General features: G+C 49.3%; 1 protein-coding gene across 7 annotated transcripts; it reads left to right on the forward strand.

The window, feature by feature from the left end:
* Nucleotides 1–11,972: 11,972 nt before the first annotated feature.
* Pacsin3 (protein kinase C and casein kinase substrate in neurons 3) lies at nucleotides 11,973–19,769 on the forward strand. Of its 7 annotated transcripts, none has more exons than XM_047518962.1 (11): nucleotides 11,973–12,250; nucleotides 15,313–15,375; nucleotides 15,560–15,700; nucleotides 15,851–16,007; nucleotides 16,678–16,913; nucleotides 17,024–17,179; nucleotides 17,753–17,928; nucleotides 18,053–18,173; nucleotides 18,337–18,473; nucleotides 18,881–19,002; nucleotides 19,334–19,764. In XM_047518962.1, the coding sequence occupies exons 3-11, from the start codon at nucleotides 15,647–15,649 to the stop codon at nucleotides 19,447–19,449; spliced, it is 1,275 nt and encodes a 424-aa protein (XP_047374918.1). In that variant the 5' UTR covers nucleotides 11,973–12,250; nucleotides 15,313–15,375; nucleotides 15,560–15,646; the 3' UTR covers nucleotides 19,450–19,764. The 7 variants fall into 7 exon arrangements, with proteins under 7 accessions (XP_047374918.1, XP_047374921.1, XP_047374915.1 ...); XM_047518965.1 differs by having other exon boundaries at nucleotides 15,317–15,375; XM_047518959.1 differs by having other exon boundaries at nucleotides 15,610–15,700; nucleotides 19,334–19,763.
* The last annotated feature ends 597 nt before the right edge of the window (nucleotides 19,770–20,366 follow it).

The raw sequence follows: 20,366 nt of genomic DNA on the forward strand, positions 1-20,366 counted from the left end.
AAAGGAAAAAAAAAAAAAGAACACAGGCAAAGACATGAACGTGGTCCAAACTACGCACCTGACCGAACGTCCCCCTGTTTGGGTCAATCGCAGGTCTTTCTTTGCTTCCTCCCACCCACCTTATTGATAGGTTTTATTAAGGATACTATAGAGGTTAGGAATGAGAACTTTCCGTGTGCTGGTTATGGCACAGTAGGGTGTCTATAGATAGCGATAATGTGCCTTATATTTAAAAACTGTAACAAGATTTTGAATATTTCCACCATAAAGAAAGGATAAACATTTGAGATAGGTATGTCTAACCTGATTTTTTTTTAAATGCGCAATGTATATACATGGATTGGAACATCAGATTGTATCCCATAAATATGTATAATTTTATATTTAAAAAATGTTTTAGTTGTAGATGGACACAATACCTTGATTTATTTATTTTTATGTGACTGAGGATTGAATTCAGTGCTTCACACATGCCAGGCAAGCGCTCTGCCACTGAGCTACAACCACAGCCCCCCTAGTTTTATATTCTTAAGTATCATTTAAAATAAGTTTGATTTAAAAATTTTTTAAAAACCTCCTACCTTCCTAGGGTCTATTGTTGGGCCTAAGAATTAAATTGATTTTAAGCAGATTAACAGTAGAAAAGCATACAAATTTTTATTTAATAATTTTAAATGTACATGGGAGACTTCAAAAGGAGAATGAAGACCCAAAAATTTCATAGACCCCAAAGTTTATGCTGTATACCCTTTTGCACAAAGAACAATCCATTGTGAGGATATGTTAAGCAGAGGCTGGATCTAGGGCAGTAAATTGTGAGACAGTTACTAGGAAGTATATGAGGAAAATAATTGAAGATAAAAGTTATTTTATTAGATTTGTGCAGGTCCATTCCAGGATGGACTCTCGGTCTCTGATAAGAATGTTCTTTTCCTGATACTGGGAGGACACCTTTCTCATGGGAAATCTCATGACTTGCTTTTAGTTGGAAAGGGGGAATCCAGAATCTTCATTGCATTTGCTGTTCTCAAGTGCGTTCAGCTCAAAATAAGCAGTATGTCAAAGTGGTATAGTTGGGGGGGGGGGCATGTTCTGAACCCTATGACAATCATAAGATGACTCACATGTCCTGAAAGCTTTGAATCCAAAGCAAAACCCCACTTCCTTGAAATCTTCCCCAAATCACCCAACAGAAGTCATACCCTACAAACCCTTGCAGACACCCTCTACAGAGATGTCCCACCTTCCCCATTGAAAAGAGCAATAAACTTGCATTCAACAAGGAAGGAGTGCAGCCAGTGTGGGGGGAGAGGAAGATGGGTGGGGGAGGAAGGGGCACGGAAAGGGACACTTTAAGTCAGCTTGGGTTAGGATAAGGAAGAGGCAATTTCAAGAAAGTCTTCCCAAAGACAGTGACACTTAAGCTGAATCTTGAGAGATGGAGTGAGGGAAAGGGGAGGGTGTTCCAGGCAGAGAGAGCAAGAGATGCAAAGTGAGCTATAATGGATTCATGAGCAATGGACATATTCCTGCTTAATGCCAGGTTTTCCCAGAATCTGTTTTTGGGATCGGGCAAGTTTTCTGTGGTGGATAGGAGGAACCACGTGTGAATAGTGGAAACCTGCCTTGCACACGCCAGAAAAGCACTGTTTTGGGTTGTGCTTTGAGGCACCCTCAAACCAAGTTTTACTTTGTTTTCTCTTGTTTTACATCAGAACTGCCTAGGGCTCAATGTCATCATCAGGTTACAGGATGGACAAACACATTTATTATATATAAAGGGTGTGTGTGTGTGTGTGTGTGTGTGTGTGTGTGTGTGTTGCTGGGGATTGAACCCAGGGCCTTTTGCATGTGAGGCAAGCACTCTACCACTGAGCTATATCCCCAGCCCCATTACATACAGTTTTGTTCATTCATTTTGTGATATTGTGGATTGAAAGTGGTGCTTTGCCATTGAGCTACATCCCAAGTCATTTATTTATTTATTTATTTATTTATTTATTTTTAAATTTTGAGATAGGGCTTGCTAAATTGCTGAGACTGGCCTTGAACTTTCCATCCTCCTTCCTCAGCCTCCTGAGTAGCTGGAATGGAATTACAGACATGTACCACTGCACCCCGCCTAATACATATATTTTGATATTGCTTATCTAATAAGGGGTGAATGGCGTAGCCTCACTCCAGTTTCATGTCATAGAAACCCTGTACCATGAAACTCCATTTACAGATGTTTTGGTCCTGTTTGTGACACTACTTTTGATATAAGGCATCACAAGGCAACTCATTCAAAAGCTGCTGGTGACAGCAAATCAAGGTCTCGAGTTCACACTGGAAGCTGGGCAGGCCATGAGCATGACTCTAAATAATGCCAGTTTCTTTGATCTGCAAAACAATATGTGGCTTTATTGAGGTGTTTTCTGGAACAGATAATATAGCACAATAGAAAGAGTGTTGAACTTAGGCTATGTGATCTTGGGCTCATCATTTCACTTTTCCATGCTTTAGTTTCCACCTCAAAAAATGAAAGGGGAGGGGCTGGGTAGGCCCTAGGACCCCTTTCAGTTTTGAATCTATGGTCTTGTGACTTGCTGTAAAAGTAGCAAAAAACAGCCTTCGACTTTAGTCTCCCTGTGGGAAGTTTTCATCTAGTAGGAATCATTTTCCTGGTGCATGCTGATACATGACTCTGATTCCGTTCAAGCTGCCTATGGATCCACTTTGCTGAGTCTGCAAAACCATCCATAATCCACACAGATGATATGTGCAAGTTTCCCACACACAGTTATTGCATCCCGTGGTTTGCAAATGACAGCCTCAGGGATTCTGCAGAGCTTGCAGGGAACCAAAGTTTAAATTCCTTCTAAAGGATTGGAAACAGATTGAACAGAACTAAAGCATCCAGAGTTCTTGTTGCTTGGTATCTCCAATAAAATGCCCAAATATGAGCAAGTTCATAGTAATGTTAATTGAAGGCATGACTCCTACCCTCTGGGAATATTGAATATTATACTCAAAAATATAATTTGGGGCTGGGAATGTGTAACTAAGTGGTAGAGCATAGGCTTAGAATGCCCAGGCCCTGTGTTTGATCCCCAGAACCTCAAAAAAATGATATATGTATAGAATTTACATATAGAATAATATATATATAAATATAATATGTGTTTGTATATATATACATATATGTAAAATGTGGGGTATCTTTGGAAGCATCACACAATCATGTAAATACTAAAACAAACAAGTAAACAAACAAACACCTTCTGTCCTTTCTACAGGGAACAAGGCACCATCCAAACACTAAATCAATATTCTATTTGAAATACCATCTGTACAGGATGGCAGGCATCTTTTCTAGGCATCCAGATTCACACAGGAATTGTCAGAGTACTGAAATAATCTATGTGAAATACTTTGCAAACTGTAATGTGTCCTACAAATAGGAGTTGTTATATAATCTCCTGGCAATATGTTATTTATTGATAAGGTCTGATGGTGGAGAAGAAGCTCTTTGTTGGTCTCAAGAGCCCTTACCAGTCAGATAGTCATTTTGGAAAGAGCAGGTAACCAGAGAATTAGAAATCAGGGGTTTGAGTTCTGGAAGTGACTTCTCCTGTTTTGTCCCAAAGGTCTTTTCCAAGGACTACAAAAATCCCAAGTGGCAGAAGGAAAATGATCCTCTCTGTGTTACAGCCAAGCTTGTTCTGTACGGGTGGATGAGTCACATGTTAGTGGGGCTGAGAGAACTACATTTACATTCCTTTACATTCCCTTCTTCCCACTCCCCTTTCTACTGTTCTGCTTTGGCTCCTGTCTCACTATGGCATTGTAACTCCAGGAGCATTATACAGAAAACAAAACAAAACAAAAATCTCCCCCAAGGAACCCAAGCTGTGGTGTGGAAGGGTGCGGGGTCAACCGCTTGAGCAGCTGTGGTTTTTATTTGTGAAGCCAGTAGCCTGGTTTCGTGGTGTGTTGGTACAGTTCCACATGTGTCCTGCTCAATGCTCTGAGCTCTGAGTAGGCATCCTTGCAGACACATTTATTGTGCATTCCCCCTTATGCTCAACTACCCTTGTGTCATAAGGGACCAGAATCTGAGGGTTTTGTCATAATTATAGGCAGTCTAGAAGATCAAGCCACATTTGTGTTGGCAGCATCAGGGCTGCTGATTCGTTCTGCAAAGAGGCATATTTGTGAAACTGGATAAAGCAAAACTGGAAGGCTGCCTACTTAAGCTCAAGAAGCATTTTGTGAGATTTCTGAAGCTAACAGCTTTGGTCTCCTCGATAGCCTGGCATGGTAGGTTGACTTATGAGAGTGAGGCAGAGGAAGATGAGAAACAGACACAGAGAGAAAGACAAGAAAAGACCCTGTGAAGATGGAGGCAGAGGCTGGAGATGGATGCAGCTGTGAGCCAGAGGGTGCTGAGGGTTTTCAGATCATCAATTACCACCAGAGGCCAGACAGAAACATTTTCCCCCAGAACTTGGAGAAAGAGTATGGTCATACCAAAACTGTGATTTTGGATTTCCAGTCTCCAAAACTGTGAGAGAATCAATTTCTGTTGTTTTAAGCCACCCACTTATGCATTTGTGGTACCTGATTACTGCAGCTCTAGGAAACGAACCCACCATTCTCTGCTGTGGGTGCTCACCGTTACCAAGGGGGAAATTTGCTCACCAGTGGTGGGTTAGACAGCACTCTCTTCCCCACTTCCTAGTTGTGTCCTTCTGCATCTTGTAGTACAACTCTGATTTTCATTTTCTCTGTTGTAATATAGGATGGATAGGTTGCATTCCACGGAGTTGTGTTGTGAGATTCACGATTGCTGAGCAGACCGCCGTGTGCACCACAGAGAAGACCTAGGTCTGAGTTCCCTGTCCTCCCTCCTCACTGCCTCAGTCCAGCTCCACCTCAGGCATTGTGTTCCTTGCAGTGTTGAGGACCATGTTTTCTACATCTTCTCCAGCTCTCCGGCTTACCAGTGATGTCCAGAATAGCATATGCCCCTGCCTTCTTGGGGCATCCACATGGACGTCACATGCATCTGCATCTCAAAATGTGTCTAAAATTAAACTTTTTTTTTTTTTTTTTTTTTTTTTCCTGAAATGAGATCTCACTATGTTACCCATGTTACTGTTGAATTCCTGGGCTCAAGCAATCCTCCTGCCTTAGCCTCCCAAGTATCCTGGATTATAGGCATGTACCGCTGCACCCAGGTTAAAAGTGAACTCTTGATCTTAGTAAATGGCATTCCCATACAAACATTCCAACTTAAAAGCTAGGAGTCATTGTTTTTCTTTGTTTTACTTTTGTTCTACCACTGAACTATATGCCCAGCCTTATTTATTTATTTTTTAGTTGTAAATGGACATGATACCTTCATTTAATTAATTTATTTTTATGTGGTGTTGAGGATTGAACTCAGTGCCTCACATGTGCTAAGCAAGCACTCTACCACTGAGCCACAACCCCAGCCTATATTTATTTATTTATCCTATTTTTGTTTTTTTAACTTTTCCTTTTGAAATAACTTCAGAGTTGCAAAAAAGATTTAAAGAATTTCACTATAGCTTTCCCAAATTCTCCCACATGTAGCATCATCCAGAACCACTTATCAAGATACAGAAGTTAACATTCACAATAGTATTTATTAAATCCCACAAATCCTATTCAGATTTTGCCAAGTGTTCAATTAATGTCCTATTCTGGTCTAGGATCCAATCTAAGATCACAGGTTGGAAGTCTTTTTATTTTTATTTATTTTTTTTGTACTGGGCATTGAGCCCTGGGGTGCTTTGCCACTGAGCTATATCCCCAGTCCTTTTTATTTTTTATTTTGAGACAAGTTCCCACTAAATTGCCCAGGGTGGCCTTAAACTTGTAATCCTCCTGCCTCAGCCTCCCAAGTTGCTGGGATTATAGGCATGCACCACCACACCTGGTTTGTAAATCATTCTGAAATGTATCTGTCCCTTATCAGCCACCTTCAACCCATCAGCAAGTTCTAGTGGCTCTTTCCTCAAATTACTTCAATCCACAGCCTCAATCTCACACTCCACAGCTACTACCTTAGAATGCATCCCATCATCACCATCTTACCCTGGAGTACTGCAGCAACCTCCTAATTGGTCTTCCTGCTGTTTCTCTCTCTCTAATCCACAGACCAGCCTCATTTTTGTGCAAAGGGACAGTTAGTAAATATTTGAGGCTTTATAGGCCATACAATCTCTGTTACAACTACTCAGCTCTGTTATTGTAGTGATAACAGCTACAGACAATTCATAAATAGATGAAGTGTGCCTGTGTTTCAATAAAACTTTATTTATGAACACTGAAATTTGAATCTCCTGCAAAGTCCTCATCTCCTCCTCTTCTTCTTCTTTTTGTACCAGGGATTGAATCCACTGGTACTTAACATCCGAGCCACATCCCCAGCCCTTTTAAAAAATATTTTATTTAGAGACAGGGTCTCAATAAGTTGCTTAGGGCCTCCATAAATTGATGAGGCTGGCTTTGAACTCAAATCCTCCTGCCTCAGCCGCTTGAGCTGCTGGAATTATAGGCGTGTGCAACCACGCCCAGCTTCTTTTTTCCCATTTAAAAATAGAACAATTGCTCTTGGTCTGTGAGCTGTGTAGGTCATCCTTTGCTGATCCCTTGCTCTGGCTCATTCCTCACACAACTTCCATTCAGTTCACTCCTCTGCTTACATCCCTCCAAGGGCCTCCTCCTGCACTCCAAAGAAACTCACAAAGCCTGGCAGTGTCTGCATGCTGCTGGCCTCTCTTACCTCATCTTAGGCCTCTCACTCACCATGCCCTACCCACTTTGTCCTCATTCCAGAAGGCCAGGCTCCCACTTCAGGGTCTGTGTGCACATCGGTCCTTCTATTAGAATGTTCTTCTGTAAACTCTCCCTTTACCTGGTTGCCATTTGCCTTTTGGGTCTTCCAGGGAGCGAAACTTAAACTTCCCAAGAAGTCTTCTCTGATCCTCCCCCAATCTAAATTATGTCCCCCCTGTTTTTCTCTCTCAGCACCCTGTGCTTTTATTTTGGTTTTGGTAGTGCTCGCCTTCACACATGTGACACACACTCAGTACTGGGGATTGAACTCAGGGCTGATCTTCCACTGAGTTACATCATCACCCCTGCACCCTGACTCCCCCTTTACCACTCCACCATTTAAACATTTATCACAATGGGCTATGCAATGGCACCTCCTGGGGCACCTTTATTCAGTTTTAGTGGAAAATTCCACGAAGTCAGGGATCTTGTCTGCTTTCTTCAAATTGAGGACTTAGCAGGCAATATGGTATCCGGCACACCAGGGTGTCCCCTGAAAGCCTGCTAAATGAAAGGACCCTCCACTAAGACTTCACCAGCAAAGGAGGCTTCAGGATATATCAGGGCCAACTTCCTGAGCAGAAGCCTCCCAGCCTACAAAGCTGAAAGGTGGACTGTGCAATGGCAGCTCCCATGGCACTTTGTGCCAACTCTGTGGTACTTTTCAAAGAATCTGCCTTGGGCAAATTCCTGACCTGGGAGAAGTTTGCTCTGTAGCTGCACTCAGACACCCGCTGTTTTCACTCTAGTGCCCTTTCTGTTCGTCCTGCCTTCCAAACTCAGAAACAGCACACACACACACACACACACACACACACACACACACACACACATACCGCCTCCCTGAGGTTAACCCCTCTTGATAACTCAGACCAGTTTTTCCACCCGGGGTTCCCCGAGATCTTAAAAACAGAGCTGTTAAATCAGGATACTTTACTCAGCTGCCTGTTGGAATGCTGGGGCAATGTCCAGAGCCTGAAACAAGGTAGCCTTCAGAGGACTCCGGCCCTGGCTGCAGCTCTCTGCTTGCTTGAATTTACTCTCCACAAATCTGACAGATTTCTTAAAAAAGAATAAATCTGTGCTAGGGGTATAGCTCAATGGCAGAGAGATTGCTTAGCATGCATGAGATACTGGGTTCAATTCCCAGCACCAAAAAAAGAAAAAAAAAACATAATAAAATGATAACTCGGGTGCCGTGGTGCATACCAGTAGACCCAGATACTAGGGAAGCTGAGGAGGACAGATTCCAGGAATTTGGGGTCAGTCTGGGCATAGAAAAACCCTCCCATCTGAAAAAAAAACATCAATTCTTCAGTCACACTGGTACTTAGTAAACTCAAGTGGCTCATCTTTATAGTATTGAACAGCACAGCTATGGAACATTTCAACCACTGCAGAAAATTCTATTGAACAGCATTGTTTAAACCCAACACCTACTCACCCCTCCCATTCTTCATTTTAATTATACAATTTATGTATGGGTACATTTCTATTGTAAATTTTTGTTTTTTTCAGCTCTGGGGATGGAACCTAAGGATTTGTGCATTCTAGGCACAAACTGTACAACTGACCTACATCCTAGATCCTCACTGTAAGTTTTCTAACATTACAAAAACCTCCCTTTCCAATTCGAGATCTCTCCCTAGAGATAACTACCAAAAACAGTTTGGCATATCTTCATTTTGATTCCTTCACTCAACGGTGTCCTGGGTCTTTTTTCAAGAATACATCTCTCACTATGCGCCTGTAATCCCAGGGGCTCAGGAGACTGAGGCAGGAGGATGAAGAGTTCAAAGCCAGCCTCAGCAAGAGCAAGGCACTAAGCAACTCAGTGAGACCCTGTCTCTAAATAAAATACAAAATAGGGCTGGGATGTGGCTCAGTGGTCGAGTGCCTGAGTTCAGTCCCCATACCAAAAAAAAAAAAGAATACATCTCTCAGCTGGGCGCACTGGTGCACTCTGATAATTCCAGCACCTCCGGAGGCTGAGGCAGGGGGATCTGAATTCAAGGTCAGCCTCATCAATTTACAAAGGCCCTAAGCAGCTCTACAAGACCCTGCCTCTAAATTAAAAAAAAAAAAAAAAAAAAAAAAAGGCCTGGGGATGTGACTCAGAGGTTAAGCACCCCTGGGTTCAATCCATGCCCCCCCCCCCCAAAAAAAAGTCTATATCATTCCCATGATTCCCGAGGATGAGGCAGGAGAATCTAAGTTTGAGGCCATCCTGGGCAACCTAGGAAGACCCTGTTTCAAAAGAGAGACAGAGAGAGGGAAAGAGAGAGAGAGAGAGAGAGAGAGAGAGAGAGAGAGAGAGAGAGAGAGGAGAGACTACAAAGGACTAGGGATATACCTCAGTGGTAGAGTGTTCCTTGGTTGAATCCCCAGCACCCAACCCTCCAAAAAAAGGATACATTTCTTTCTTGGGCTAGGGTGTAGTTTTAGGCCCTGAGTTCAATCTCTATTCAATCTCTCTCTACTCTATTCTTAAGTTGTTGCAGAGTAATCCGTAGATAAACTTTAGGTTATTTAACTATCTCTTTCATGATGGACATTTGTTTTTGTTTTTACTTTTTTTCATGATGGACATTTGTTTCCACTTTTCCCCAACTGCCAACAATACTATATGCAAACATCCTTGTATTTCTTTCTGCACCTGCATACATGTTTGTCTAGGGTAGATAACAAAAAAATAGAATTGCCAGGACACTAACACCCTGAGGCTTGGCACACCCTGATGTTCCCGCCTAGAATGCCTTTCCACATGACTAATTCCTTCTCATCAAGCCCAATTCAATGTTGTCTTTGTGAAAGGTGGTCTTTTCTGCTTGTTTTGCCATGGTTGTATCACTGTTACACACTTAGGGCTCAGCCTGGTTAATGTATTCTAAATATCTTGCATAGGGTTTAGCATAGAGCAAAAAGTCACATGTTTGCTTGGCCGGATGCATGAATAAATAAGTAAATAAACAAATGAAGACACAGTGGTTAGAACATTCCAGAAACTAAAGGTGAGTCTATGAGTGTCCTGATATTTGGTTACAGACCAAATGGCCACCTCTTTTTTTTTTTTTCCGGTTTGGTACTAGGAATTGAATCCAGGGCCTCCCACCTGCTAGACAAGCACTCTGCCACTGAGCTACATCCCCACCCCAACCTGGTTCCAGGAGGCCACCCACCTTTCTCTAGCTTTCTGTCTATTTGGCCATCTAACCCCAGGCATCTCATCTTGAATTCTGTTTAGGTTGGGGATGGCACTGGGAGAGCAGTTTGTGTTAAGGGCCCTGGCTACAGAACACAGAAATCTGAGCTCTGGGGGTGGCACCCACTGGGAATTGGTTTTCCAAAGGGTATGGCTGTCTCCCTTTACCTTTGAATGAGCCCAGTTTGCTCTGGGTTTTGATTTATTTTATTTTTTCCCTCTCGGCACCTTAGGGACAATTAAGATCAGCTGCAACATTTCTGCTTTCTGCTTCCAGATCTGAACCCAAGGGAAGCCAGATGTTTTCCACTCCACCTCCCCTTCTTGTGGTCTTAAGAACAGCCCTGTTTTCTAAGTCTCTGTGGCCTAGCTTCCCCAGATCCCAGAGCCTGGCTGCCAACTTTATTTTTAATGAGATTTTAATAGGCGGCTCCTGTAATTAATTTCATTCTTATATTTTCACACTTTCTGTCTAGGTGCCTAAAGGCCCCCAGGCACTATGTAGAATGTTAACTGATTTAAAATAATACAAAACACTATGGGTGTCATTAGACATTTCCCCAGTCCCTCTAATTTGCAGTTGTTTTACAGTCATTAATTAGCTGGGGCACATGGCCCAGTGGAAGGTCAGCCAGGTCACCTGTCAGATTTTATAGAGGTAAGAACAGAGATAAGGAGAGAAGGGACTTGCCCAAGCCGAAAGCAGTGAGTGCTGAAAATGAAAAATCCACTACTCAGGCGTATTTGCCAAACTCGGCCAGAGTTCTCGGGCCAAAGGTGACACGTCTTAGATGCCTCACCGGCATCTGGAGGCAGTTTCAAGCTCCCGTGTCAGCTCTAAGCTGCTAATGTCATCTCTGAAATTACCCCCATTCATTCTCTCCAGACCTTTCCATTTTGTGAGAGGATTCATCTGCATGAAGAACGCGTCAATGGTTCCTCCGGGATTTGGAAACAACTTGATTTTGCTATTTTTAAATGTGCCTTTTAAAAATCCGCGCGCACGTACTCACTCTCCTCAAGGGAGTGGGGGCTGGGTAGGAGGAGTACGTGCTGGAGAGAGAACAGCTTGGCCCATCGGCTTCCCGGAGCGCGCGCCGTCCCTCTGGGGGCGCACTCCTTGGAGCGTGACTCCAGCCCGGAGCAAACCTGCATCGCCCCGACCCCGGGAGCCCAGTAGACTTAGCTGGCCCTAGCTCGAGCTGGTCTCCGGGGCTCAAGGAACCGCCGCTGGGTCATCCGGACCAAGAGGGAGAGGGAGGGGCGGGGAACCCAAGCAGGTGGCGATTAGGTCAGCCTCGGAACATTCATGGACCGTTCCAGTGGATATAAATAACAGGCAGGCTCTGAAAAGTCCCGAGGGGCTTGGGAGGGGGTGAGGAAGAAGGGATTTATTTAACGGGGGGTGGCATAGTGGCGATCTGGAAAAATCTACATTGATAAGGGGATGGAGGGGAATAAGAATTTAAGAATGAATCGGGGTGCAAAATCGGGAATAAGAACACGGAGGGGGAGGAGCGTGTGTCTTTTTGTCCCACCCCCACCACGTGTTTGTCCCAGGCCATAGAATGCGCCCCAGATTAGCAGACAGAGCTGTGCCTAGATATGGCAGGGTTTTAAAATCCGGGCTCTGCCGGATTACAGATCTCGGGCAAACCTCTGACGGTCTCTGAGCGTTAGTTTCTGCCATCCGTAAAATGGGAATCCTAATGCATGCAAGAGGGTTGGTGGGAGTCTCCCCCAAACTAACTTCTAAGAAACCGCGTTCAGCAAAAATGTAAGGCAATGTCGCTCTCCACCCCCGCCACGGGCTCCCCCTCCAGAGGGTGCCGGTGCAGGCTCGGTACTTGGTCACTCTTCCAGGCCCTGGGGAGGGGCAAAGCCGAAATCTGACTCCTGGAAAGCCTAGCGGCGCCACCCTGGGGAGTCGGTCGTGGTGCTCCTCACTCAATAGCGGACCCCTCGGCCCTCGGCCCCAGAGTCGCGGGTTTCCGCGATGCTTGGAGCCCCGGCAGCGGGACCGCGAGCCGGTGGGGTTGGGGTTGGGGCTGCAGAGCGCGAAGAGGGCGGGGCCGGGGGCCGGGCTTCCCGGGGGAGGGACGGGAGCGCTCCGGGAGGCGGCGGCCCAGGCCGGGAGTGGTAGGACACGGGCCGGAGCGTGGCCGGACCCCCACCCGCCGAGGGCCCAAGGAGGACGCGGTGAGTGCCCTGGAGGGGACGCGCGGGCACGCGGCTGCGGGAGCGGTGGCCCCAGCCCGCCTTCTGGTCGTTCGGCTCCTGAAGTTTGCAATGGGACTGGCTCCCGCTCCGGGAGACCCCAGTCACCCGGCTCTGCGTGGGGACGCGAAGGGCTGCCGCTGAGCCGAGGGGGCGTCTCGTCCGCTGCGCCACCAACTCTGCGATTCCTCAGGCCTGTAGGGGATAGGGTAACGTCGGGGCTGGAGAATCAAACCGTCTCCCCGAGGGGCCCCAAATCGCCCTCCCTGCGTTCGCCCTAGGGCCCCGAAAGGGGTCTCGCTCTCCAGCGACCCTTGATCCTCTGCAAAGAGCCCCAATTCCTGGGCCATCATCTGGAGTCCATCGCGGAGTGGGCACGGGCAGAGAGGCGCCCCCTCCCCTCCTCGGCGACCTGCTGGCCCCACCCCCGCCGAAACCAAGTTCAACAAGTTTGGCCAAGAAGTCCTAGAACCTTCATGGGTAGGCCTGGCCTTGCCGCCTCCGCGTGGGCTTACGGGCTCAGAGCTGTGCAGCGCTGGGCCGGCGCAGGGGTGGGATGGGGGAGTCTGTCGAGGGTCGCTGCCCCGTAAGGGTTGAGGCCAGAGACGGGCAGGCCCTGGGCTCCAGGATTTGATGTGGAGGCTCGGGGTTTGGAGTGCGTCATCAAGGAGCAGGCACCTCAGCCGGCAGGTCGGGTTTCCAAAAGTGCCCCTTTGTTATGCCCCTCCCTAGCCCGGCCTCCTCCCCTTTTCCCGGCGCCACCTCCTCCCCCAACCTCAGAGCTCTCAGGCTGCTGGTGCCAGCCCCACCGGCCTCAGCGCCCCTTTCTGGGCCAGCGACTGCCCCTTCCTGTGTCCTCAAATCCTAGGGCTGCGGGCTGACCCTGACCGGGAGGGGCTGCTGGGGAAGAAGCCCTTGGGCGCAGCCTGTGACTCAGACCTAACGCTGGGCAGGACCGGGTGGCTGTACTCCCTCCTAGGGGCATGCCCCCAGCTTCTGGTAGGGGTGAGGGTTGATGTGGAGCCTGGTCACCTTCTGGCCTCAGGTGGGGAGAGTGATTCTTCCCTGAAACCGAGGACTCCCTACCTTGGCCCCAGCAGCTGTGAATAGACCCTGCCAAGCTGCAGAAGACTTCTCTGGGCCCATTAGGTGCGCTGCCCTGGCCTGGGAAGATTTCCTTACTTGCTTTCTGAACTCTTGCCTGTGGCAGAGTGTTTGGCCTGATTTGGGTTTCTGCTGAGGTCAGGAGGCACAAGGTGCCAACCCTTCTCAACAGGGACTAAGGCTCATGGCCCACCCCAGGAGCTAGATGAAGCTGGGCTGCAGGGCCTGGCTGTGGGGCCTGGCTGTGCCTGGGGCTTGAGCTTGTGTTTGCTCTTCGAGGCCCTAGGGAGCTGTGCCAACCTTGTACACACAGCCTGCTCTGTTCTGGGGCCAGAGAGAGGGAACCAGTGGGGGGCGGCTCTCTGGGGAGCAGGGAGGCTGAAGCAGGCAGGGGCCCCCCAGCCCTGATGGCTCACTGGGTTGGCTCCAAAGGTCCTGTGATTTATGGATGCAGATCTCTTTCTCTCTTGCTGGCAACTCCTTTCTGGACAAGTGGGGCCCACTCAAGAGGAAGCAAGGTGAAGAAGAGCCTTAGTGGGGCAGCCACTCTGCCCAGACACTTCCATTGCTTGCACCCCATGGGGTCTCAGCTCTACCTCCTGCAAGGGAGGCAGGAAACCACCCAGGCCAGGCTTTCTCACAGCTGCTGAGGCCAATGAGTTTTCTGTTCTTCAGGTGGACATCATTCACTTTTTTCTTTTCTTTTTGGTACTGGGGATTGAACACTGGGTCTTGCACATGCCAAGCACACATTCTACCACTGAGCTAGCCCCTTGTTTACTTTTTTAGCTAATTATTTCTGATTCCAGTGCCTGGGAAAACACAAATGAGAACTGCAGAAGTCTGTCAATGACTGGGGACAGATGTCCTGTCAGTTACATTCCATGGGATATGTGTCTTGATTGAGGTATTACAGGGGTTGTGGGAGTCCAGAGGGTAGAGGAACAGAGGGGGGAGGCTGTGGATAAGATGCTCCCATTTGAGTTTTGCAGGATGAACAGAGGTTCAGTAGTTTGAAGTAAGTATTTGACAGAGCCCTGCTTTGGGGCAGCAGGCACACACTCTGTCCTAGGCCTAACTGTCCCTTGGGCCTTGGGCTTGCTCAGAGGAAGCTATTTCCTTCTAGGGGCTGTGAGTCAGTCAGTGTTTGGGACAGCTGAGACCCTGTCCAGAGGCAGAGTTGGGAGTGGCCACATACCACTGTGTCCTCTGGTCCTGGAGGTGGTGACTGTGGGATCAGAATTCACCTTACCCTCCTCTGCCATTCTGAAGAACACTCTTCTAACTGGCTAGTGGCCTGTCTGACTTCCCCATGCTGCGTCAGACTCTAGGCTTTTTGAGGGCAGGACTGGGTTGCTTGTTACTCATGAGACCCTGAGGGACCTCTGTGGATGTTGGGGAGGGGAACGAGTATCTCATTTTGACTGCTTCTGGCATTTCTCATTCATTGCCGTGTTTGAGTCTTGCACAACCCCAGCATGGAAGCTTATTGGGGAAGGGGGTTTCCACCTTAGAGAAGCTGACGCTCCCATAGAACAATAAAATGCACTTGTCCAAGTTTCCTGACCAAGATGGGACTTAGGCCTCCTGGCTCCATTTTTGCACTTGCCAGCATAGGCAGCCACTGGGCTGTGGTTGGCCATCCTCTGAGTCGGCCTGGTCTGCTAACGGGGTTGCCTTGTTCAAGGCAAGGCAACAGGGGCCCTGGCTTGGGTAGGAGTCCTCCTTTCTCATCCAGAGTAAGGGGAGTGGGGCTTTCTGCCCACCACCCACCCCCGCCTGCCACCTAATCCCTGGATGGATCATGTGACCTGCTTGGCATTCTCCTGCCTGGAATCTGGCGCTTCTGACAGCAGTTGCTATATCGGGGGAGCTGGGCACCGCCCTAGACATGCTAAGCCCCCACCCTTACCCCCTGCTATGCTCTTATTCACTTCAAGACAGATCACAGTGGCAGCTTGGAGTTGGACGTCCAGGTCCCTGAAGTGATCTTTAGACTCCAGGTACATGGGAGGAGGGCAGACTGAGGCCAAGTGGAAGAGCTTTGAAATTGCCATCTTCGTCCCTTTCTTGGCTGTGTGTTGGGACTTCCAGCCCCCTGCTTGCTTAGTCCTAGCTCTTATGGTTCCTGGGTGGTGGGGGTGACTGTGGGGCAAGGCCCAGAGACAGCAGAGGGTCTTTTTCTAGCCCCCAAAGCATAGGTCCAGCTCTTCTATTTGCCCATCTGCCTTCCACAGCCCCAAATCTGCCACCATTCCGTGCTGCGGGGACACCATGGCTCCAGAAGAGGACGCTGGAGGGGAGGCCTTTGGGGGCAGTTTCTGGGAGGTGAGCAGCTGGGGCCTGGGTTTCGGGTGGCACTGAAATGGCCCTTGTCTCTGGGCTCAGCCACTTGTCCAGAAGAGGAGCATAGCTGTCAGCCCCAACCCAAGAGGGGGCTTCTTCCTGTGCAACTGCCCTTCTCATATGTGTCCCCAGGCTGGCAACTATAGGCGGACAGTGCAGCGGGTGGAGGATGGGCACCGACTGTGTGGGGACCTGGTCAACTGCTTTCAGGAGCGCGCTCGCATTGAGAAGGCCTATGCCCAGCAACTGGCCGACTGGGCTCGCAAGTGGAGGGGTGCCGTGGAGAAAGGTGAGCCATCCACAGGTCTTGCAGGGAGCAGAGGGCTGTGAGGGTGGGACTCTCAGGGTAACTTCTTTTTGCACTTCCTGTGGCAAGTTCAAGGCTTCCATTTCTGCCTTCCCTTTAAATTCCTGGTTATCTACAGAGTTGTGCTGTTGGAGTTTGCAAAGTATGTCCATGAGTTACTCTGGTATTTCTAACAAATCTCAGATGGAGAGGGTCCTGTTTTATGTATTTTTCTTTCTTCTTTTTGTTTGTAGTGCTGGGGATGGAACCCAGGGCCTTGGGCATGCTAGGCAGGTGTTCTACCATTGAGTACACTATCAGTCCTCTATGCGTTTTCTAGAGGAGAAACTGGAATTTCAGAGAAGCTATGGGATTTGCCTTCGGCTTCACTCCAGTGCTTTGGGCAAGTTAAATCGACTTCCTGAGGCCTCAGTTTCTTTGCCTGTTCCATGTTGGTAATGACACTGTGTCACAGTAGTGGTAGAGACAAGGATTCAGTGAGACTTCCACTCTCAGGGCTCAGAATAGGCATTTTGTAAGCAGCTGACATCACTGCATTCATCTTTGCACCTCCCCATGCCTTTGTGCCTGGCACCCAGAGCAGCACCAGTGAGAGGGGTTCCGCTGTTTAGAGTGGCACCCCCAGCCTGGCCTAATCTCCATCCGTCTGCAGGCCCCCAGTATGGCACATTGGAGAAGGCCTGGCATGCCTTCTTCACCGCAGCCGAGCGACTGAGCGAGCTGCACTTGGAGGTGCGGGAGAAGCTGCATGGGCCAGACAGTGAACGAGTTCGAACCTGGCAGCGGGGGGCCTTCCACCGGCCAGTGCTGGGTGGCTTCCGCGAGAGCCGGGCTGCAGAGGATGGCTTCCGCAAGGCCCAGAAGCCCTGGCTAAAGAGGTTGAAGGAGGTAGGCTGGGTTTGGTGGGGATCAGAGACAGGCCCCTTCCAGGTCTGCATGGAACTCAAAGGGGTCAAAGCATGACATCCAGGGTCAAGAGTTGTTCCCATGCTTGCCAGGTTGAGGCTTCCAAGAAGAGTTACCATGCAGCCCGGAAGGATGAGAAGACAGCCCAGACCCGGGAGAGCCATGCAAAGGCAGACAGCGCCATGTCCCAGGAGCAGCTGCGTAAACTGCAAGAGCGGGTGGGACGCTGCACCAAGGAGGCAGAGAAGGTACAGGTCTGGGGCAGGGCTTCCTGAATTTGCTCCCCAAATGCTTTTTCTGGTCTCCAGCATCTTATTGCTCAAGTCCTCCTGTGCCTCTCTCTCTCCAGGTGGTCTTTTAAAGGAGGAAACTGAGGAAAGGTGATACTTTATCTAGGGAGAAGAATGGTGGGATTTCAGGCACTGGGGTGTCTTTAGCAGGAAGACTTCTAGCTCTTTCCCTGCAGTGTGCCACCTGGGACTGGCTCTCATATTGCCCCCTCTGCCTGGAGTGCCCTTCCCTCCAGTGCTATGTCCAAATCTTCCCCATCCTCTGAGGTACCGTTCAGTTTCTTCATCCTCCAGGAATCTTTTTCTGATTTCTCACACCCTTTCCCATAAGTTGACCCTGTCTTACTCTCCATCAGACTCTTACAGATACTGTGCCTGGATGTCACCTCCCTTGTTAGGCTACTGGGTCCTGTGGACTAGAACTGGGTCTTAGGCCCAGTTGTCCATGGTGGCTGTGCCTGGTAAATGCTGGTGGAATTCTGAGTGGAACGTGGTCCCATCCTCACTGACACCTCCCTCCTCTTCACCCAGACGAAAATCCAGTATGAGCAGACGCTGGCGGAGCTACATCGCTACACACCACGCTACATGGAAGACATGGAGCAGGCCTTTGAGAGCTGCCAGGCTGCTGAGCGCCAGCGACTTCTCTTCTTCAAGGATATGCTACTCACCTTGCATCAGCACCTTGACCTCTCTAGCAGTGACAAGTATGACCTGTGTGGTGGACTTAGGGTCCCCTCTGCCTCTGCCTCCTCACTCTGGCTGGGCTGAATGGCATTGGGAGTACAGGGGCCTGGGACTCTCCCATCTGACAGAGTGCTTGGGCCATAGGTTCCATGAACTTCACCGAGACCTGCACCAAGGCATTGAGGCAGCCAGTGATGAGGAGGATCTGCGCTGGTGGCGCAGCACCCACGGGCCAGGCATGACCATGAACTGGCCACAGTTTGAGGCATGTGTTGCAGGTTGGGTGGGGCTTGGGGTGAGCTAGCATTAGTATGGGCTGGAGGAGGGAGGTCAGGCTTGGAATGAAGGATGGTCATTGAAGGTGGTCTAGATGGCCCTGCTGCCACTACAGCTGCAGCCCAACCTGACCCTAAGCACTGTCCCCACAGGAGTGGTCCTTGGACACACAGAGGACAATCAGTCGGAAGGAGAAGGGTGGCCGGAGCCCCGATGAGGTTACTCTGACCAGCATCGTACCTACAAGAGATGGCACTGCACCTCCACCCCAGTCCCCTGGGTCCCCAGGGTAAGAACTGGGAACCTGGCTGAGGCAGAGAAACAGCTGTGCCCATCTTGCCTCTCTTTCCTTTGCTTCCTCTCTTCACACCTGAGATGGGTTGAAAATTGGTGCCAGGGACCTGAGAGTCAACTCAGGTGAAGGAATGATACTAGGTTTTGCAGAGGTTTAGATTTTCCAGGCGGTTTCCGTGTTCCCTCTCACTTCTGCTGCACTCAGCTCTGTGTGCAGGAATTGCATCTGAGCTCGCAGTTGTGAATGGCAGAGGCGTGACTAGAGTCTTTCAGCTCCTCCCTACCTGCCTCTGCAGCATCCCACAGAGGAATGAGCCCTTTGCCCTGAGTCCTGGGTGAGATTCATAGCCCAAGGTGTTTCTGGGACCTGAGCTGCTTCTCCTTTTTGCCTCCCTTTTCCAGCAGTGGACAGGATGAGGAGTGGTCAGATGAGGAGACTCCCCGGAAGGCTGCCACTGGGGTGCGGGTGCGGGCACTCTATGACTATGCTGGCCAGGAAGCTGACGAGCTGAGCTTCCGAGCAGGTAACCTGGGACCCCTTTCCTGTTCCTTTCAGGCTTCAGTCCCTGCCTTAGTTGCCTGAGTAGGGGCGTGGAAAAGGGAAGCCAGATACTCCTTTGCCAAGGGTCAGTTCTTTGGCCATTCAGGCTGTACTGGGCCCTGCCAGCTGGGGCCTGATTGTTGCCTCTGGGTCTGGGGTGGGGCAGCTTTCTGGTTTCCATGACCCCAGCCTGAGCCAGGTCTCATCTAGCTTGCTGTCAGGCTTGTATATTACCCCATTCCCCTCAGTACTTGACCCAGTGGGAATGGCTGGGGGCCAGGGCAATTAGCAGTGATCAATCCCCCTTCCCCCAGGGGAAGAACTGCTGAAGATGAGCGAGGAGGATGAACAGGGCTGGTGCCAGGGCCAGTTGCAGAGTGGCCGCATTGGCCTGTACCCTGCCAATTATGTGGAGTGCGTGGGTGCTTGAGTACTCTGACAGTCCTGCGATGTCTCTCCACCCTGGGTCAGAGCCCAGCTGCTCTTGGACAGCCGGACCCAAGGGCCCTGAACCATCATGCTGCTGCTGTCCCTCTGCCGGAGGAGGGAAGAAGTCCTGGGACCCAGGGAAGGGAGGGGCCTGTGTCTAGGAAGGGACTGATAGGGAAGGGCCAACTGAGTCTAGGCCAAAAGCAGGATGGGAGGTCAAAGGTGACAGAAGGGTTTAAGGATGCCTGGGTCTCCCCAAGAGCTGAGGATCCAGTTCCTGGACTGTTTAGGGGGTCCTGGGGGTGGGCTGGGGTGAGCATAGTTCTGGGCTTGCAGTACCCTTTTTTGTGACTTGTTCTAGTGTGTATTAAACTAAAAAAAAAAAAAAAAAAAAAAAAAAAAAAAAAAAAAAAAAAAAAAAAAAAAAAAAAAAAAAAAAAGGAAGAAGAAAGTACCATCAGACATTGTGTGCATTTTTTGATACTCTACCCTTGTACTTGGAGGGAGGCCATGGGGGTATATCTGTGGGCACGCTGTGTGTGAGGGGGCTAGGGCTGGGCAAGGGTTTGCCATCTGGTACCTCCCTGGAACTGCAGGATTCTAACCTGGGCTGGATGAGACTGATGATCATCAGGCTTGGTGTTACCTGGCCAAGGCTGGAAGATGGGTGCTGGGTTGTGAGCTGAGTGGAAGCTCGGACAGTGTGCTCGAGCCGGTGGGACAAAGGGCTTGGGAGGATTGTTAATCATTACTCATGGATCAGTTACAGGCCAGAGCTAGGGCCCCAGTCCCACTGTTCACCTCTAGCCGGCAGTGCCTGCGGCAGGCGGCTCCGCCCCCTGGCGGCGTTCTCGAGGAAGTTTGGGCCTGCCCGCGAGCCGTCGCCCGCCCCGGCTGCCGATTGGCCTGGCGCGGCGC

The sequence above is a fragment of the Sciurus carolinensis genome, chromosome 11, assembly GCF_902686445.1.
Source record: "Sciurus carolinensis chromosome 11, mSciCar1.2, whole genome shotgun sequence".
NCBI lineage: Eukaryota > Metazoa > Chordata > Mammalia > Rodentia > Sciuridae > Sciurus > Sciurus carolinensis.

Coding starts and splice junctions, on each gene's coding strand:
- Pacsin3 (XM_047518962.1), top strand. CDS start 15,647: ATGGCTCCAGAAGAGGACGCTGGAGGGGAGGCCTTTGGGGGCAGTTTC. Junction 15,701..15,850: donor TTGGGGGCAGTTTCTGGGAG/GTGAGCAGCTGG, acceptor ATGTGTCCCCAG/GCTGGCAACTATAGGCGGAC. Junction 19,003..19,333: donor CGAGCTGAGCTTCCGAGCAG/GTAACCTGGGAC, acceptor CCCTTCCCCCAG/GGGAAGAACTGCTGAAGATG.